At 44.8% G+C, this 20746-nt stretch overlaps 1 protein-coding gene across 4 annotated transcripts in view; it reads left to right on the forward strand.

Moving 5' to 3' along the window:
* The window catches only part of DNM2 (dynamin 2), a 75540-nt gene that overhangs the window by 25885 nt on the left and 28909 nt on the right, over nt 1–20746 (forward strand). For all 4 annotated transcript variants that reach the window (XM_073654207.1, XM_073654205.1, XM_073654206.1 and 1 more), the window contains 7 exons: nt 10692–10852; nt 13114–13256; nt 14172–14307; nt 14581–14648; nt 15645–15783; nt 20115–20201; nt 20570–20640. In XM_073654207.1, the coding sequence (XP_073510308.1) occupies nt 10692–10852; nt 13114–13256; nt 14172–14307; nt 14581–14648; nt 15645–15783; nt 20115–20201; nt 20570–20640 (805 nt within the window). The remainder of the gene's footprint in view (nt 1–10691; nt 10853–13113; nt 13257–14171; nt 14308–14580; nt 14649–15644; nt 15784–20114; nt 20202–20569; nt 20641–20746) is intronic.

Raw genomic sequence — 20746 nt, forward strand, 5'->3', positions numbered from 1 at the left:
GGGGCAGTATTATAGTAGTTGTATTCTTGTACATAGGGGCAGTATTATAGTAGTTATATTCTTGTACATAGGAGCAGTATTATAGTAGGTATATTCTTGTACATAGGGGGCAGTATTATAGTAGTTGTATTCTTGTACATAGGGGGCAGTATTATAGTAGTTGTATTCTTGTACATAGGGGCAGTATTATAGTAGTTATATTCTTGTACATAGGAGCAGTATTATAGTAGTTATATTCTTGTACATAGGGGGCAGTATTATAGTAGTTATATTCTTGTACATAGGGGGCAGTATTATAGTAGTTATATTCTTGTACATAGGAGCAGTATTATAGTAGTTATATTCTTGTACATAGGGGGCAGTATTATAGTAGTTATATTCTTGTACATAGGAGCAGTATTATAGTAGGTATATTCTTGTACATAGGGGGCAGTATTATAGTAGTTGTATTCTTGTACATAGGGGCAGTATTATAGTAGTTATATTCTTGTACATAGGAGCAGTATTATAGTAGTTATATTCTTGTACATAGGGGGCAGTATTATAGTAGTTGTATTCTTGTACATAGGGGCAGTATTATAGTAGTTATATTCTTGTACATAGGGGGCAGTATTATAGTAGTTGTATTCTTGTACATAGGGGCAGTATTATAGTAGTTATATTCTTGTACATAGGAGCAGTATTATAGTAGGTATATTCTTGTACATAGGGGGCAGTATTATAGTAGTTGTATTCTTGTACATAGGGGCAGTATTATAGTAGTTATATTCTTGTACATAGGAGCAGTATTATAGTAGTTATATTCTTGTACATAGGGGGCAGTATTATAGTAGTTGTATTCTTGTACATAGGGGCAGTATTATAGTAGTTATATTCTTGTACATAGGGGTGTTATTATAGCAGTTATATTCTTGTACATAGGAGGCAGTATTATAGTAGTTATATTCTTGTACATAGGAGCAGTATTATAGTAGTTATATTCTTGTACATAGGGGGCAGTATTATAGTAGTTGTATTCTTGTACATAGGGGCAGTATTATAGTAGTTATATTCTTGTACATAGGGGTGTTATTATAGCAGTTATATTCTTGTACATAGGAGGCAGTATTATAGTAGTTATATTCTTGTACATAGGAGCAGTATTATAGTAGTTATATTCTTGTACATAGGGGTGTTATTATAGCAGTTATATTCTTGTACATAGGAGGCAGTATTATAGTAGTTATATTCTTGTACATAGGAGCAGTATTATAGTAGTTATATTCTTGTACATAGGGGGCAGTATTATAGTAGTTGTATTCTTGTACATAGGGGCAGTATTATAGTAGTTGTATTCTTGTACATAGGGGGCAGTATTATAGTAGTTATATTCTTGTACATAGGGGCAGTATTATAGTAGTTATATTCTTGTACATAGGGGCAATATTATAGTAGTTATATTCTTGTGCATAGGGGCAGTATTATAGTAGTTATATTCTTGTACATAGGAGCAGTATTATAGTGGTTATATTCTTGTACATAGGGGGCAGTATTATAGTAGTTGTATTCTTGTACATAGGGGCAGTATTATAGTAGTTATATTCTTGTACATAGGGGGCAGTATTATAGTAGTTATATTCTTGTACATAGGGGCAGTATTATAGTAGTTATATTCTTGTACATAGGGGCAGTATTATAGTAGTTATATTCTTGTACATAGGGGCAGTATTATAGTAGTTATATTCTTGTACATAGGGGCAGTATTATAGTAGTTATATTCTTTTACATAGGGAGCAGTATTATAGTAGTTACTGCCCACTATGTACAGGAATATAACTACTATAATACTGCTCCCTATGTACAAGAATATAACTACTATAATACTGCCCCTATGTACAAGAATATAACTACTATAATACTGCCCCTATGTACAAGAATATAACTACTATAATACTTCCCCCTATGTACAAGAATATAACTACTATAATACTGCTCCTATGTACAAGAATATAACTACTATAATACTGCCCCCTATGTGCAAGACTATAACTACTATAATACTGCTCCTATGTACAGGAATATAACTACTATAATACTGCCCACTATGTACAGGAATATATTATAGTAGTTATATTCCTGTACATAGGAGCAGTATTATAGTAGTTATAGTCTTGTACATAGGGGGCAGTATTATAGTAGTTATAGTCTTGTACATAGGGGGCAGTATTATAGTAGTTATATTCTTGTACATAGGGGCAGTATTATAGTAGTTATAGTCTTGCACATAGGGGGCACTATTATAGTAGTTATATTCTTGTACATAGGGGGCAGTATTATAGTAGTTATATTCTTGTACATAGGGGGCAGTATTATAGTAGTTATATTCTTGTACATGGGGGGCAGTATTATAGTAGTTATATCCTTGTACACGAGGAGCAGTATTATAGTAGTTATATTCTTGTACATAGGGGGCAGTATTATAGTAGTTATATTCTTGTACATCGGAGCAGTATTATGGTAGTTATATTCTTGTACATCGGAGCAGTATTATGGTAGTTATATTCTTGTACATAGGGAGCAGTATTATGGTAGTTATATTCTTGTACATAGGAGCAGTATTATAGTAGTTATATTCTTGTACATAGGGGGCAGTATTATAGTAGTTATATTCTTGTACATAGGCGCAGTATTATAGTCGTTATATTCTTGTACATAGGGAGCAGTATTATAGTAGTTATATTCTTGTACATAGAGGCAGTATTATAGTAGTTATATTCTTGTACATAGGAGCAGTATTATAGTAGTTATATTCCTGTACATAGTGGGCAGTATTATAGTAGTTATATTCTTGTACATAGGGGCAGTATTATAGTAGTTATAGTCTTGTACATAGGGGCAGTATTATAGTAGTTATATTCTTGTACATAGGAGCAGTATTATAGTAGTTATATTCTTGTACATAGGGGGCAGTATTATAGTAGTTATATTCTTGTACATAGGAGCAGTATTATAGTAGTTATAGTCTTGTACATAGGAGCAGTATTATAGTAGTTATAGTCTTGTACATAGGGGGCAGTATTATAGTAGTTATAGTCTTGTACATAGGGGGCAGTATTATAGTAGTTATAGTCTTGTACATAGGGGGCAGTATTATAGTAGTTATATTCTTGTACATAGGGGCAGTATTATAGTAGTTATATTCTTGTACATAGGAGCAGTATTATAGTAGTTATATTCTTGTACATGGGGGGCAGTATTATAGTAGTTATATTCTTGTACATAGGGGCAGTATTATAGTAGTTATATTCTTGTACATAGGGGCAGTATTATAGTAGTTATATTCTTGTACATAGGGAGCAGTATTATAGTAGTTATATTCTTGTACATAGGGGGCAGTATTATAGTAGTTATATTCTTGTACATAGGGGGCAGTATTATAGTAGTTATATTCTTGTACATAGGGGGCAGTATTATAGTAGTTATATTCTTGTACATAGGGGGCAGTATTATAGTAGTTATATTCTTGCACATAGGGTGCAGTATTATAGTAGTTATATTCTTGCACATAGGGGGCAGTATTATAGTAGTTATATTCTTGTACATAGGGGGCAGTATTATAGTAGTTATATTCTTGTACATAGGGGGCAGTATTATAGTAGTTATATTCTTGCACGTAGGGGGCAGTATTATAGCAGTTATATTCTTGTACATAGGGGGCGGTATTAAGTTCACACTTAACTGCTTGCTGTACAGACAAGACATTTACAATTGTTCTACTCCTTAAATACACCAAGTACAAATGCAGCATGCAAATGTTAGTAAGGAGCCTGTTCACACCTATTAGCTGTACAAGCGCAAAGCATTTACAATTATTCCACTTCTCACATTCACAAAATATAGCCTGCAAATGATAACCAGGAGTCAGTTCAGACTTGACTGATTTCTATACAAGCAAAATAAATGTACAATCATTTAACTCCTTTAGCGTGTAGGTAAGGAGTCAATTCACACCTGACTTGTTGTTATACAAACAAAAGACCTTTAAAAAAAAAATGTTGAATGCCTGAGATGCATGGAGTCAGTATAGCGGCCATACCGGACTATATGGGACATAAATTCAGAATCCAATGTGTGCTAGGCCATAAAAATATTAGGAATTAAAGGGGAGAATTTGGCTGCCATTGATGCTCCTTTTTCTGCAAAAAAAAAAAATAGTGGAATCGAAGGGAAAAAAAAATTTTGCGAGCAAATATTGAATAGCTGAAATGAGAAAATGTTGGAAATCCCTTGTGTGATCACTATACACGTTCAGAAACTATTTGAGTGCTAGAAAAGCCAAGTCCATGCGGGATAGACGTATACAGAGAAATGACATCAGCTGTAATCCTACAATAATCATTTTTCCATTGAAATTCATCGAATGCCAAAAGAAGATGCGCAGCGTCCTCGATATGTCATGGTGTAGATACAATTAATGGTTGTAATAAAGAATCTGCTCAGTCACACACATTCTCATTCAGTGAATCAATACCTGCAACAATGGGATGAAATAATGGTGGAAACCCCGCTCTGTTATCTATTTTAGGAAGTGAATGATGCATAGCCATTTCGGGGGGGTGTTTAATAATATATTCTGCCTCCTTTTGATTAAAAATAATCATTGAATCCTTAACTAATTTGGAGAGATCATTTTTATAAAGGGAAGTGGGATCAGACTTCAATTTGATGTAAGTGCTCTAGACTCATCACTGAGCATTTACATATTTTGATATCTATACATTTTATTTCAGGGGTAACCATTGATCCTCCCATCGTCTGTTTGACGTATTGTTATACCTTTCATTTCTTTTAGTTCTTGTTGGGCTTTAGTTTCGTTAATAGTGATATTTTTTTATTCCCTTATATTTGCTGTTATGAAGAGCTATCAAATGTTCCTCAACTAATTCCTGAAATTGGTCAAGACAAGAATTTATAGGATAAAAATAGGGATTTTGTGGGGGGGCGGGGGTGGGTCAAAAATTGTCGAACAATTATCGTCCCCCATGTTCCTGGTGTTTGCATAGTTATTTTGTAACGAGGACAAAATAACCTGTTCAGAGAATAAAAAATGATTAAAGTGAACATGCGTTAGGGGGGCAAATAGGGTGGTGACACAATTCATACGAAAAATTATATTCTGTATATGATATTTCAAAATTATATAGTAACAGTATTCAAACGGAAAGACAGCTAGGTATGCCATTTTTTTTAAAAAACATCAGTATATTGTTAGATGAGGCTATTATTTTTTTCTGATAAGCAGTTTTCATTAATCAAGGAATTCCACCAATGAAGGGCATTTAGGGTTCTTCCAGTATCTCGCTATTTTAACTCTTGTTACGATGACAAGTACAATCACTGTACGTACTTCATAAGGGAATATAGCCAAGTCAGTGGCAAGTAGGGCTTGTTCTTTATCATTATTGGAATACTGCAGATCTGAGATATCAGATGGTTGATGGTTTCCCATACAAGTCTGATGTTATTGCAGTTCCACCATATGTGCAGCATATCTGCCCCGGTGTCTCGGCATCTCCAACATATATCCGATGAGTTGCGGGAAATTTGGGAAAATCTATATGGAGTGAAATGCCATCTATATAGTAATTTCCTTGCATTCTCCAGGTGATTTATACATTTAGATTGGTTTCAAATAGCCAAAAATTTGCCATTGATTTGGTGTAAATGTACATTTTAGGTCATTCCCCATTTTTTAAGATATGTAGTATGGGAAGCTAGAGTGTTTTAAAGCATATAGTTATAGCTTAATGATGGTGCCCTGCCATGATGATGATGCCCTGCCATGATGGTGGTGCCCTGCCATGATGGTGGTGCCCTGCCATGATGATGGTGCCCTGCCATGATGATGGTGCCCTGCCATAATGGTGGTGCCCTGCCATGATGGTGGTGCCCTGCCATGATGGTGGTGCCCTGCCATGATGGTGGTGCCCTGCCATGATGGTGGTGCCCTGCCATGATGGTGGTGCCGTGCCATGATGATGATTATCTGATATGTTGGATTAAGCAGTATAGAGTACAGCTTGGAAGAAGGAATGAACATATGATTCTTCCATCCTGTCAAAATATGTCTGATTTGCGGATACTTTTAAAGGCTCTATGGGATATATTAGATTTAATTTATTATATATAAATATATATTCTAAATATATATTTAATTTAAGAGAAGAAGGTTCATTAATACTTCCTTTTCATACAAATTTTAAATTGATGTAATGGCCAAAAGTTTCCAATTTTTGAGTTTAAGGTCTGGGATAGATTGGTGTAAAGTTTCTATAGGCGCTTTAGAGAGCACGATTTGTATAGAACCTAATTTGTTAGTCAGTACACCCCATACCTCCAAGGCTGCATCTACCATTGGTGATGTAGTGTATTTTTTTTTTTTTTTTTTTATTGGGGTTCAATAAAAGAAAGGTGAGATATTGGAAGTTCTTATTAAGTGTCTTTCAGTTTTTTTCCAGTGCCTGTCGTCGTCATCATTGTTCCACATGTATTTTAGTTGCTCAAACACTGCAGCTCTATGATAAATCACCACTGAGGGGCATCCTAGAGTCCTCCTTTGTTGTTAGGGATGTAAAGTGTGTCCGCTTGTACTCTAGGTTGTTTCTCCCGCCGAATATATTTGGAAATAATTGCTTGTATTTATTTTAATTGGGAAGATTCCAGAATAGATAGAATATCTGCGGGAGTATGAACATTTTCACCGATGCTATTCTGCCTAAGCAGGAGATATCGTGTTTTTGTTCATGCGTAACATGTCAGCTTTATTTACAGTAGTTTTTTTTCCTTAGGGACTCCTAATTCATTGAAAGTGTTTTGTCTGATGAGGGCGTTAACCGTATCCCTAAATACTCAATGCTTTCACTGCCCCATTTAAAGGGATATTAATTTTTTAGATCTGTAGAATGTTATATATGGGTTTAAATGTAAAATTTGTCATTTGGAGGCATTTAGTTTGTAATGTGATACTTTGGTAAAATAGTCTATTATTTGCATTGCTGCTGGTCATGATCCTCAAATAAGAATCCTAAATGTACTCCGTCGAACGCCTAGGAGCAGAGAAGGGGTCCGACCTTTCCCAGCCATATGGATGAGATCAGTCATCCTTCTTGTGCCATCTAGTGTTTGCCTGGATTAGGGATGAGTGGACCCGTAGAAGTTTGGGTTCTGGCACCCGTCCTGAACTTTAGTCCAACTTTTACTTGAACCAGAACCCCATTGAAATGTATGGGGACTCGAACTTTGGAGCAGGAAAAAAATTCTGTCTCTTCCTTCCCCCATCCCCATCATCTCCTTTCTCTCTCCCATCCCCTCCTTTCTCACCCATGGTCGGCGTTCATAGGAAAGTATGATTTTTGCTATAAATTGCAGTGCTGAAGCACCGCTATGTATAACACAGGGGATGAATGATCGCAGCTTCAAGTCCCCTAAGGGGACTATTGAAGACAGTAAAAAAATAAAAAGTTTTAAAAAATATAAAAGTTCAAATCCACCCCCTTCTACCGCATTCAAAATAAAGCAATTAAAAAAATACACATTTGGTATCGCCGCGTTCAGAAACACCCGATCTATCAAAATATAAAGTAAATTATTCTGATCAGTAAACGGTGTAAGAAGAAAAAAGGAATCAAAACGCCAAAATTAAGTTTTGGGTTGTTTTTTTTCGGTCACCACAGCTTTGCTATAAAATGCAACAACAGGCGATCAAAACATCATCATATGTACCCCAAAATGGTATAAATAAAAACATCAGCCCGGCGCGCAAAAAATAAGCCCTCACCCGGCCCCAGATCACGAAAAATGGAAGCGCTACAGGTCTCGGGAAAATGGCACCATATTTTTTTTCTTACAAACGTTGGATTTTTTTTCACCACTTAAGTAATAAAAGACCCTATACATGTTTGGTGTCTACGAACTCATAATGACCTGGAGAATAATAATGGCAGGTCAGTTTTAGCATTTAGTGAAAATGGTAAAAAAAAAAAAAAAAAAAAAAAAAAATTGTAGAATTGCACTTTTTTTTTTTTTTTTTTTTGCAATTTCACCGCACTTAGAATTTTTTTTCCCCTTTTTCCAGTACACTATTTGGTAAAATCAATGGTGTGGTTCAAAATTACAACTCGTCCCGCACAAAAAAAGCCCTCACACGGCCACATTGATGGAAAAATAAAAAAATTATGGCTCACCTCCATGCGGCTAATGTCGGGAGATCAGCGGCTTGTCCCGCTGATCTCCGGACGGCAAGTGTGAACAGAGGACTGGGGAGCGGCGCCACCGGTCGGGATGCTTCTGCTGCGAGCCGCCGCTCATCTCCCGGCTTCTCGCAGCGGAAGTAGCCTCACAAGCAGCGCCGCTCCCTGGTCCTCACTAATATGACGCTGATTGGTCGCGGTGGCCGGCCGTGACCAATCAGCGATATGGATGGCAAATGTAAACGCTTCTCTGCTGATTGGTCGCCGGCCGCGACCAGTTAGCGAGATTGGCGCCAAATTGAAACAACGCTCTGCTGATTGGTCGAGGCCGCCGGCCGACCGCGACTAAGCAGCGATTTTGGCGCCAAATTTAAACAACGCTCTGCTAATTGCGCCCGTTCGGCCGCATACATATTCTAGAATACCCGAGTATAAGGATGCAGGGTGGCACTCCGTGGTTGAAGATCGATTATTGGACACACACACAAGACATGGATGAGGGGGAAGCGGGTCACCGTACGAACGACGCCCATTTCGATTACACCTTACGCTTCAACGGGTCCCAATAATTGTTTACATCTGCGCGTTAATGATGACCAGAAAGGACGTGCACGGGTCAGGTCCATCCTTGGCTCAGCGTCGGAGGCTTCTTCTTTAGAGGAGAGCTCGTGTCTTCATCCACCACCTCCAGCGACCATTTCTGGAGCAGGGTCATGGCTTCTCTGGGAGACGTGAGGACGTGCGGGACTCCGTTCTACATCACTTTCCCGGATGTCCCCTCTTGTACAGGATGTTGTTGTCCCTCAGGATCTTGGTTGTAGATGAGACCTCTCGTCTCCCGTTTAGTGTAACCGCAGATAAGTGGGTGAACGCCGGCAGACTTTTGGATCTTTCTGGGAGCTTCTGATTGGCTGTTGTTGCTTTGGTCACTGCCTCTCTACAATGGTAGAAGTTCAGCCCGGTCGATCACATCGATTTGGTGCAGCGTTAGGAGCACTCTTACGTTTGGGAATCCTGTGCACTCTATCACTGAGCTGATCCTTCAGGAATTCTCTCAGCATGTGGATCCGGATGCCGGCCGGCGTGGGGATCACGATCTTACCCGGCGGCACTGTTTCTCCTCTTTTAGTGCGTCCCACTTGTCCAGGCCGCACTCCCATTGCTCTGTCTCCCTGTTTGGATGTTTCTTCAACGTTTTAAAGTCCTGTGAGCCGCAATGCAGGTTAATGAAGGCACAGATTTAACGCCTCACATGTCATGTCAGCTCCACATCCCGCCACACCCCCAGTATAGTTCTTCTAATTCCTTATGTCACTTACCCCATGTGCAGGGCATTGCAGTAGCTTAGGTATCCATGATTCACTATGTCACTTACCCCATGTGTAGGGCATTGCAGTAGCTTAGATATCCACAATTCGCTATGTCGCTTACCCCATGTGCAGGGCATTACAGTAGCTTAGATATCCACAATTCGCTATGTTGCTTACCCCATGTGTAGGGCATTGCAGTAGCTTAGATATCCACAATTCGCTATGTCGCTTACCCCATGTGCAGGGCATTACAGTAGCTTAGATATCCACAATTCGCTATGTTGCTTACCCCATGTGCAGGGCATTGCAGTAGCTTAGGTATTAATGATTCGCTATGTCGCTTACCCCATGTGCAGGGCATTGCAGTAGCTTGTGTATCCATGATTATGACCACTGGCATCTAACTAACTGTCACTATATGAGTGGTCGTAACCATGGATACCTAAGTTACTGTAATGCCCTGCACATGGGGTAAGCGACATAGCTAATGAGAAGAACTGTACTACATTTCCAATTGGAGCTATTCATTATTATTATTATTATTATTATTATTAATAATATTATTGCACCTACTGTACTACATCTTGGAGATGAGTCTACCCCTTTTAATGCTCTAGAAAATCTGTTAACATCCAGATTAGTTCGGTATCAGTTCTTGTGTTTCCGTCCTGCTCATCGTGTAAAATGGGGAGTCGGTGGTTTTTGATTCTTGTTACTCTGGAGTGTTGTCTCCCCCATAAAAAAAACCTCTTCGGAAACTTCACTGCCCTCTGAAGTAGACCGGGCTGTGTCCGAGGAAGGAGAAGAGCCGGTTCAGCAAGGCATAAGTGCACGGATCCTGGGCGGCATCAGGGGATTTGCACTAAAAAAAGAGGAAAAAATCCAGCACTTTTTGCATTTTTCTTTTTCCTCAAAGTGCTGGATTTTTTCCTGTGACTCCTCTGATGCCGCCCAGGATCCGTGCACCTGTGCCTTGCTGAGCCGCTCTTCTCCTACTTCTGCGGTATTACAGTAGTTGTATATCTGCTAGCTTTCTGCAGAATACGAGCATCCTGTAGTTTGAGGTTTTTTTCTCGAGGTTTGGCGCACATCAGAGTTTGTCCTCCTCCATCTTCTCCCCATCCTATGACCTGTCTGATTGTCTCCCATGCAGGTTATATTGGAGTGGTGAACAGAAGCCAGAAGGACATTGATGGTAAAAAAGATATCCGGGCCGCCTTGGCGGCAGAAAGGAAGTTTTTCCTGTCTCATCCCGCGTACCGCCACATAGCTGACCGGATGGGCACGCCTCATCTGCAGAAGGGCTTAAACCAGGTAGAGTCCTATTCTTCACTGTGATCGGCAAGTCTGCAATTTCTGCAGCACTTCTTTAGGTTGGGCTGTAATTCGGGCATAGTTTCCTTATTTTCTGTGAAAAGCAAAGATTTCCAGAAACCCCCCCCCAGTGATGCCTAGGCAGGGTATTGTCGCCCAGGGTCAGAGACTCTTCTGATCTTGGCTGTTAAACCTCTAGACGCCACTGAAAATAATGACCCCATCTTCTAAGAAAATTAACTGAACATTTTTTTCGGGACCTCTCAATGTATTGATGATGGGGTATCATAGAAGCAGGGGGCCCAAAACAGCACCTAGATGTGCCACAGACCTCTGTTTATGATGTCTTGGGTCTCCAGATTATTGCGCCTGTCACCGGATCATGTACAAGATCACAGCACCTGTTGCTTTTACACATGGTGGTCCTTGCTTGTCATGCAGCAAAAACATCCTGTCGATGAGTCTGCTCCCTGGACTCCTCTGTTTGTCAAGGCTCCCCTCCCTTTGTCTCCTCTATCCGTCCATGTCTTCACCCACCCTAATTTCATTTTTCAGGCCCTGTGTCTGTGTACATCTGCCCCTTTTGAGGACTCCTCTACCTGTCCGTCCACGTCTCCCCAGGCTCCTCTGCCTGTCCGTCCACGTCTCCCCCTCTCCCCGGGCTCCTCTGCCTGTCCGTCCACGTCTCCCCGGGCTCCTCTGCCTGTCCGTCCACGTCTCCCCCTCTCCCCGGGCTCCTCTGCCTGTCCGTCCACGTCTCCCCCTCTCCCCGGGCTCCTCTGCCTGTCCGTCCACGTCTCCCCCTCTCCCCGGGCTCCTCTGCCTGTCCGTCCACGTCTCCCCCTCTCTCTCTGGGCTCCTCTGCCTGTCCGTCCACGTCTCCCCCTCTCTCTCTGGGCTCCTCTGCCTGTCCGTCCACGTCTCCCCCTCTCTCTCTGGGCTCCTCTGCCTGTCCGTCCACGTCTCCCCCTCTCCCCGGGCTCCTCTGCCTGTCCGTCCACGTCTCCCCCTCTCCCCGGGCTCCTCTGCCTGTCCGTCCACGTCTCCCCCTCTCCCCGGGCTCTTCTGCCTGTCCGTCCACGTCTCCCCCTCTCCCCGGGCTCCTCTGCCTGTCCGTCCACGTCGCCCCCTCTCTCTCTGGGCTCCTCTGCCTGTCCGTCCACGTCGCCCCCTCTCTCTCTGGGCTCCTCTGCCTGTCCGTCCACGTCGCCCCCTCTCTCTCTGGGCTCCTCTGCCTGTCCGTCCACGTCGCCCCCTCTCTCTCTGGGCTCCTCTGCCTGTCCGTCCACGTCTCCCCCTCTCTCTCTGGGCTCCTCTGCCTGTCCGTCCACGTCTCCCCCTCTCTCTCTGGGCTCCTCTGCCTGTCCGTCCACGTCTCCCCCTCTCTCTCTGGGCTCCTCTGCCTGTCCGTCCACGTCTCCCCCTCTCTCTCTGGGCTCCTCTGCCTGTCCGTCCACGTCTCCCCCTCTCTCTCTGGGCTCCTCTGCCTGTCCGTCCACGTCTCCCCCTCTCTCTCTGGGCTACTCTGCCTGTCCGTCCACGTCTCCCCCTCTCTCTCTGGGCTCCTCTGCCTGTCCGTCCACGTCTCCCCCTCTCTCTCTGGGCTCCTCTGCCTGTCCGTCCACGTCTCCCCCTCTCTCTCTGGGCTCCTCTGCCTGTCCGTCCACGTCTCCCCCTCTCCCCGGGCTCCTCTGCCTGTCCGTCCACGTCTCCCCCTCTCCCCGGGCTCTTCTGCCTGTCCGTCCACGTCTCCCCCTCTCCCCGGACTCCTCTGCCTGTCCGTCCACGTCTCCCCCTCTCTCTCTGGGCTCCTCTGCCTGTCCGTCCACGTCTCCCCCTCTCTCTCTGGGCTCCTCTGCCTGTCCGTCCACGTCTCCCCCTCTCTCTCTGGGCTCCTCTGCCTGTCCGTCCACGTCTCCCCCTCTCTCTCTGGGCTCCTCTGCCTGTCCGTCCACGTCTCCCCCTCTCTCTCTGGGCTCCTCTGCCTGTCCGTCCACGTCTCCCCCTCTCTCTCTGGGCTCCTCTGCCTGTCCGTCCACGTCTCCCCCTCTCTCTCTGGGCTCCTCTGCCTGTCCGTCCACGTCCCCTTTATTGTAGACCTTTTTTTTACCTTTTTTTTTGTTGTTTTTCCATGGAGACTTTATCCATAAAGTATTCCCAGTCAGAGATCCTAGCCGAGGAGTCGCCATCCCGATGTCGTCCTCCGGGAGCCGCTCTCTCCGTCCTGTTCACCTCTTCTGCCTTTTCCTCTCGTTGTCTAGCAATTGACCAATCACATACGGGAGACGCTGCCGGCGCTGAGGAGTAAGCTGCAGAGCCAGATGCTCTCCCTGGAGAAGGAGGTGGAAGAATATAAGAACTTCCGCCCGGACGATCCCACCAGGAAGACTAAAGCGCTCCTCCAGTAAGTGACACCTCCATCTCCCGCCACTAGGTGGCACCACTGCTCTGACAATTCAGGGAGTGCTTGGAAACTGTCAGCAAGTAGGTTAGATGCTAGTTATATACGTAGCTGCATTTTCAAATCAGCAGGCTTCAGAGCTGAAATCCCTTAACCTTCCTTGCATTCTGTGAAGTTTTATAATGGGAGCTCAACTAAGCTTGGTCTCTGTGTCCACTACCACTGTGAACACTATGAATGCAGAGCTGGAGTATATTCTGGTGCACATCGGTCGAAACTTGGGGACCGCCCTATGTCTTAAGACATTTGAGCGTCCCGCCTAAGTCTGCAATGATCACTTAGAACATATTAGATCGCGCAGCTACAGGAGTGGTGAGGGGGCTGTCGCACAGACATACCCCCCTATAGAGAAGGCAGAGATGGTTAATTACCACTTCTTTCTTCCTGATTGCTGTATATACAGCACTGAGCGAGTGCGGTGTAGGAAGTGCTGACATCGCTTCCTACCGTCCTGAATTCCCCCTGTAACTGGGGCCAATATGACTGACCAGTTACAGGGGAGATCCACAATAAAAATATCTGTATGTAAATGCCCCCAAAAGGAATTTTAGGCACAATTTGTAAAATAAATTTCGGGGGGGCACTGCCAATCTGAAAAATCCCAAGTGTTGGATATATAAAAATAATTGTTATAGAAAGGGAAACTCCATTAAAAATTAGTTTCAGTGGTCCATTGTCGTTGTAATAATTTACCCATTTTTTTTTTTTTTCAATACATTTTAAACAGTAGCAAAAAATAAATACAAATGTAAAAAATGATGATAAAAAATATTGAGCCCCATGAATCACATAAAAAAAGGCAAAAATTATCTGACAAATACAAATGAATGCTATGCTTACTTTGCCTCTCCTGTCCAGGATGGTGCAGCAGCTAGGCGTGGATTTCGAGAAGAGAATTGAAGGCTCTGGCGATCAGGTGGACACGCTGGAGCTGTCCGGAGGGGCCAGGATTAACCGCATCTTCCATGAACGCTTTCCCTTTGAGCTTGTGAAGGTAATTCTGATAAAGGTGGGAATCGCTGGGATCATGAGGGTCCACCGTGTGAATGGAGCTTGTGTGTGTAGGAATGGTGGTCAAGCATCCACTCTACTCCACCGCTTTGTCCATACAGAGGATTATGGGCTACGTTCTCGGAATCGGTGGGAGCTTGCTGACCGTTTGGGGGTCTGGCTGGCTTACTTTTAGCAAGTGTTGATTGGCCATATCGGAGAGCCCCTTTAACATTTGCTGTGTTTAACCTGTTTTCGTTTTTCTTCATTATTTCAGATGGAGTTTGATGAGAAGGATCTGCGAAGAGAAATCAGCTACGCCATTAAGAACATCCACGGCGTGAGGTGAGCGCCTTCTCCTCGCTCCTGTATATGGACCTCACGGTCTCCTCGCTCCTGTGTAGGGACCTCACGGTCTCCTCGCTCCTGTGTAGGGACCTCACGGTCTCCTCGCTCCTGTGTAGGGACCTCACGGTCTCCTCGCTCCTGTGTAGGGACCTCACGGTCTCCTCGCTCCTGTGTAGGGACCTCACGGTCTCCTCGCTCCTGTGTAGGGACCTCACGGTCTCCTCGCTCCTGTGTAGGGACCTCACGGTCTCCTCGCTCCTGTGTAGGGACCTCACGGTCTCCTCGCTCCTGTGTAGGGACCTCACGGTCTCCTCGCTCCTGTGTAGGGACCTCACGGTCTCCTCGCTCCTGTGTAGGGACCTCACGGTCTCCTCGCTCCTGTGTAGGGACCTCACGGTCTCCTCGCTCCTGTGTAGGGACCTCACGGTCTCCTCGCTCCTGTGTAGGGACCTCACGGTCTCCTCGCTCCTGTGTAGGGACCTCACGGTCTCCTCGCTCCTGTGTAGGGACCTCACGGTCTCCTCGCTCCTGTGTAGGGACCTCACGGTCTCCTCGCTCCTGTGTAGGGACCTCACGGTCTCCTCGCTCCTGTGTAGGGACCTCACGGTCTCCTCGCTCCTGTGTAGGGACCTCACGGTCTCCTCGCTCCTGTGTAGGGACCTCACGGTCTCCTCGCTCCTGTGTAGGGACCTCACGGTCTCCTCGCTCCTGTGTAGGGACCTCACGGTCTCCTCGCTCCTGTGTAGGGACCTCACGGTCTCCTCGCTCCTGTGTAGGGACCTCACGGTCTCCTCGCTCCTGTGTAGGGACCTCACGGTCTCCTCGCTCCTGTGTAGGGACCTCACGGTCTCCTCGCTCCTGTGTAGGGACCTCACGGTCTCCTCGCTCCTGTGTAGGGACCTCACGGTCTCCTCGCTCCTGTGTAGGGACCTCACGGTCTCCTCGCTCCTGTGTAGGGACCTCACGGTCTCCTCTTCTCTCTCATCCCCACAGGACGGGGCTCTTTACCCCTGATATGGCCTTTGAGACGATAGTGAAGAAGCAGGTGGTGAAATTGAAGGAACCGTGTCTAAAATGCGTGGATCTGGTCATCCAGGAACTGATTAACACTGTGAGGCAATGTACGACCAAGGTGAGCCTGCTGAGATTAGTGGTGGTCCTGCACCATGAAGGGGTGTGCAATTGTATGTGTGTATTTGTGTATTATATAGTGTGTGTAAACTATGTAGCAAAACTAAGTGACCTGGCACCACACAATTATACAGGAATGCTGCGCTCCAACACCCAAAAGAGTATATTGAAAAGCGCAAAAAAGAGGGTGTAAAATAGGGCAGCCGACATTCCAGATAATGTGATAAATATCAATAGACAATAATGTAGAAAAAATAGAAAAACTTTATTAATGCCATCCACGACACCAATACATTAAAAACATTTAAAAACTGCACATATGTAAGCATTAGAAAAAGAAATCCCCTAATCAATTATATTTCTGCAAGATAGTAAGTATATAATGCAGAAGAATATGAATAATTCCACCCATAAATTTGTTAGACTATGGTAGGTACACGCAATTATACAAATAGTGTTATACCATAAATACAGCTACAAATGTAGAAGAAATGCACAAACTATTGTAGGGGTGTGTGCCCCCATCCCACCAACATGTGGGCCTAGTTTTCCATCCAGTTTGCAAAGAGAGTGTAGGAAAAAGCCGGGTGATGGCGGCTATATTGTGTCCTCTGGCTAAGAGAGATCTTTATTCCAGCAGGCTGTTTCCGTAGTCTGCACTACTGTGTCTGACTTCCTTCAGTCAGTAGTGCAGCCTCCCTTGTCTACACCGCGTGCAGAATTATTAGGCTAATGAGTATTTTGATCACGATACTTTTATACATGTTGTCCTACTCCAAGCTGCATAGGCTTCAGAGCCAACTACCAATTAAGTAAATCTGGTGATGTGCATCTCTGTAATGAGGAGGGGTGTTGTCTAATGACATCAACCCCCTATATAAGGTGTGCTTAATTATTAGGCAACTTCCTTTCCTTTGGCAAAATGGGTCAGAAGAGAGATTTGACGGGCTCTGAAAAGTCCAAAATTGTGAGATGTCTTGCAGAGGGATGCAGCAGTCTTGAAATTTCCAAACTTTTGAAGTGTGATCACCGAACAATCAAGCGTTTCATGGCAAACAGGGTCGCAAGAAGCGTGTTGGCCAAAAAAGGCGCAAAATAACTGCCCATGAATTGAGGAAAATCAAGCGTGAAGCTGCCAAGATGCCATTCGCCACCAGTTTTGCCATATTTCAGAGCTGCAACATTACTGGAGTATCAAAAAGCACAAAGTGTGCGATACTCAGGGACATGGCCAAGGTAAAGAAGGCTGAAAAACGACCACCTTTGAACAAGAAACATAAGATAAAACGTCAAGAATGGGCCAAGAAATATCTTAAGACTGATTTTTCAAAGGTTTTATGGACTGATGAAATGAGAGTGACTCTTGATGGGCCAGATGGATGGGCCAGAGGCTGGATCAGTAAAGAGCAGAGAGCTCCACTCCGACTCAGACGCCAGCAAGGTGGAGGTGGGGTACTGGTATGGGCTGGTATGGGCCAGATGGATGGGCCAGAGGCTGGATCAGTAAAGGGCAGAGAGCTCCACTCCGACTCAGACGCCAGCAAGGTGGAGGTGGGGTACTGGTATGGGCTGGTATCATCAAAGATGAACTTGTGGGACCTTTTCTGGTTGAGGATGGAGTGAAGCTCAACTCCCAGACCTACTGCCAGTTTCTGGAAGACAACTTCTTCAAGCAGTGGTACAGGAAGAAGTCGGTATCGTTCAAGAAAAACATGATTTTCATGCAGGACAATGCTCCATCACATGCATCCAACTACTCCACAGCGTGGCTGGCCAGTAAAGGTCTAAAAGAAGAAAAAATAATGACATGGCCCCCTTGTTCACCTGATCTGAACCCCATAGAGAACCTGTGGTCCATCATAAAATGTGAGATCTACAGGGAGGGAAAACAGTACACCTCTGGGAACAGTGTCTGGGAGGCTGTGGTGGCTGCTGCACGCAATGTTGATCGAAAACAGATCAAGCAACTGACAGAATCTATGGATGGAAGACTGTTGATGTCATCATAAAGAAAGGTGGCTATATTGATCACTAATTTTTTTTTTTTTTTGTTTTTGCATGTCAGAAATGTTTATTTCTAAATTTTGTGCACTGATATTGGTTTACCTGGTGAAAATAAACAAGTGAGATGGGATTATATTTGGTTTTTATTAAGTTGCCTAATAATTCTGCACAGTAATAGTTACCAGCACAAACAGATATCCTCCTAAGATAGCCAAATCTAAAAAAAACCCACTCCAACTTCCAAAAATATTAAGCTTGGATATTTATGAGTCTTTTGGGTTGATTGAGAACATAGTTGTTGATCAATAATAAAAATAATCCTCTAAAATACAACTTGCCTAATAATTCTGCACACAGTGTAGTCTGTGGGGCCGCCACATCTCAGGGCAGTGATCGGAGTCTCCCGGTTTTCCAGATGCCCTCGCAGTGATCCCGCAGCCACTGGCAGGATCCTTGTAATAATACAGTTGATCCTGGCAATTAACCCTCTCATTGCGGAAATTAAAAGGGTTTTCTGGTGCAAAAAAAATTAAAGTTGTCCCGTTTTGTCAGGACAGATGAGTTACTGATCAGTGGCCTGTCCGCCAGCACCAGCCCCGATCGGCAGAACACCTCTCCATTCATTCTTTATGGAGCTGCTGGATAAAGCCGAGAGCCAGCCCCAGAGAGAATGATTGGTGGCAGCGGTCAGACCGCCACTGATCCATACCGTTATCACCTAACTTAAGACAACCCCTTTAAACCTGACTGTGGCATCGTACCACGGAGGGTCCACACCCCACCCCCCCCCCACACACACCGTGCGTCCTCAATCATTAGGTCCACGATCGCTGGAGCTGGCGTCACCTATGGGTGCAGGCCGGGGCCAGATAAAGGTGAAAAAAATGCAAAAATGTACTGCTGTCCTGAAAAAAAAAAATGGAGGTGTGGGGTGGATGAGTGGTCTTTTTGCCCCCCCCGTTCCGTACTGACATTAACCTCTTGTTTGTTCTCCCTTCACTGTGACGCCGGCGGCTCAGGCCTCAGGAGGGTAAATGTTATCAGTGGTCTTCATCTTCAGAACGCATTCAGATCTATGTATCAAGACGTATGTACGGCGTCTGGCCCCTAGGTGGCAGCCTCCCAGCTCCGGCCATACAGTAATGCTGGGCTGGCGTCCTATAGCGGAGGCCCCTGTATAGCACCTGCCGTCCCATATATAAAGGGGCCGGGGATCTGGCCCCCCACGTCTGTCTTGATACACATATTTTCCATTAAGAGAACCATCTGTCCATGTGCACAGCCGCCGTGTCACCCCAGCATCCTCTAATCATTCATTCACGCTACTCCGGGGGAAAACAGCGCCTCTCCTGTCCATCTGCTGCATCTGGTATTGCAAGTAGCCGGGCAGCCAGGGGAAGCGGCACTGTGTGATGGGTGGTCGTCCGGCTTCTGACCCCCTAAGGATGAAGAGACTGTGGCACTGATTTATCTCCTCCCTTTTAAGTGGTTCCATGCATAGCGGCGCCCCCAATACTCGGCTGCCCCTTTGCTAGGGTCTCAGCGGCAGCCCTTTCCATTGAGCATTATGCACCATCTCCTGCAAAGAGAGCGCTCAAAGCTGGGGTGTTGCCATTGTGATGTAGACTCACCCTCCCCAGGTCCAGCGCTGAGTCTCCTCTGTCTGTGATTATCTGCAGTGTTGGCGTCACCGCCGCCTGCACTGCTGCCAATATGTGAGCTCAGCGGCTGTGACTGTGGGAGGGGTTTTCTGAAGTACTTTATTCTCCCTGCGGGGGCAGTGTAGGGAGATTAAACACTTGCTATCAGAGTTCCCCATAAATTTAAAGGGGCTTCCAAGGCATATAGGATATGTCATCAATAGCAGATCGGTCAGGGTCTGACACCCAGCATCCCCCTCCCCCACTGATCATGATCTGTTATTTGCTGGATGTAAACACTTTGAATGGCGCTGCTGAGCCATTAAAATGTAGCGCCCTCTGCTGGCCGCTGCCTGGTATTTCAGCACACCTGCTATTTAAAATAACAGGTGTGTCGGACCCCCACCAGTCATCGACAGCATCCGCCCAGACAACCCTTTTAAATCTGATCATGCAAGCAGGGAGTTGCCTTGTGATCTCCTTTCTGACCACTAGGATTGTCCAAACCCCCTCCCCCCCTTAAAATAAGCCGGTGCTTGATGTTTCTTCGAACTAGCTGCCATCCATCATCTCACCCATGCATGCCGGCACGGCTGAGCGTCCGCTCCCTGGCACCCGCATACGTGAATGAGTCCGTGTGATTCTGACCATTGCCCTCCTTTTCTCCTTTCCTTCTGCTTTTGCGTAGCTCGCTTCTTATCCCAGACTTCGAGAAGAGAGCGAGAGGATCGTCACGACATACATCCGAGAGAGGGAAGGGAAAACGAAAGAGCAGGTATGTTCTCCCAGTGTTTGTTTTTCTCGTGGGGGGGGGAGTTACGTCAGCCATATCGATAAAAGTTTAGGAAGAGAAGTTAGCTACTTTTTCCGTCACCTGTTTCTCCAAAAGCCGCTTACTTCCGTGCGTGTGTCTCGAGGCAGAAGTGAGCAGCACTGGGCCAATCAGGAGGGATCTTTAACACCTTTTATCTGAAAAATACAGGCTGATCCCTGTGGGTGACCGGGTGACAGAAAAGCAACCGCATGATGGCTAATATGGCTGACAGTGATGTCTGTAACAGAAACTGAAAGAAAAGGAAGTTGTATCTTTTTTTTTTTTGTGTGTGTTGCACTTTCTGCTCACATTTTGTGTTGTGACCACAGATTCTCCTACTGATAGACATCGAGCTGTCTTACATCAACACTAATCATGAAGATTTCATCGGATTTGCCAAGTAAGTGCCCCTCCCCTCCCTTCCCACCTGAGCATATCCTGGCTCAGACCCCAATGGGGGAGGTGATCGCATGGGTTTGCCGCTGTCCATAACCTTTCTTACTGTC

Source organism: Phyllobates terribilis, unplaced genomic scaffold (genome assembly GCF_046119375.1).
Source record: "Phyllobates terribilis strain yellow unplaced genomic scaffold, ASM4611937v1 Scaffold_11__3_contigs__length_659146591, whole genome shotgun sequence".
NCBI lineage: Eukaryota > Metazoa > Chordata > Amphibia > Anura > Dendrobatidae > Phyllobates > Phyllobates terribilis.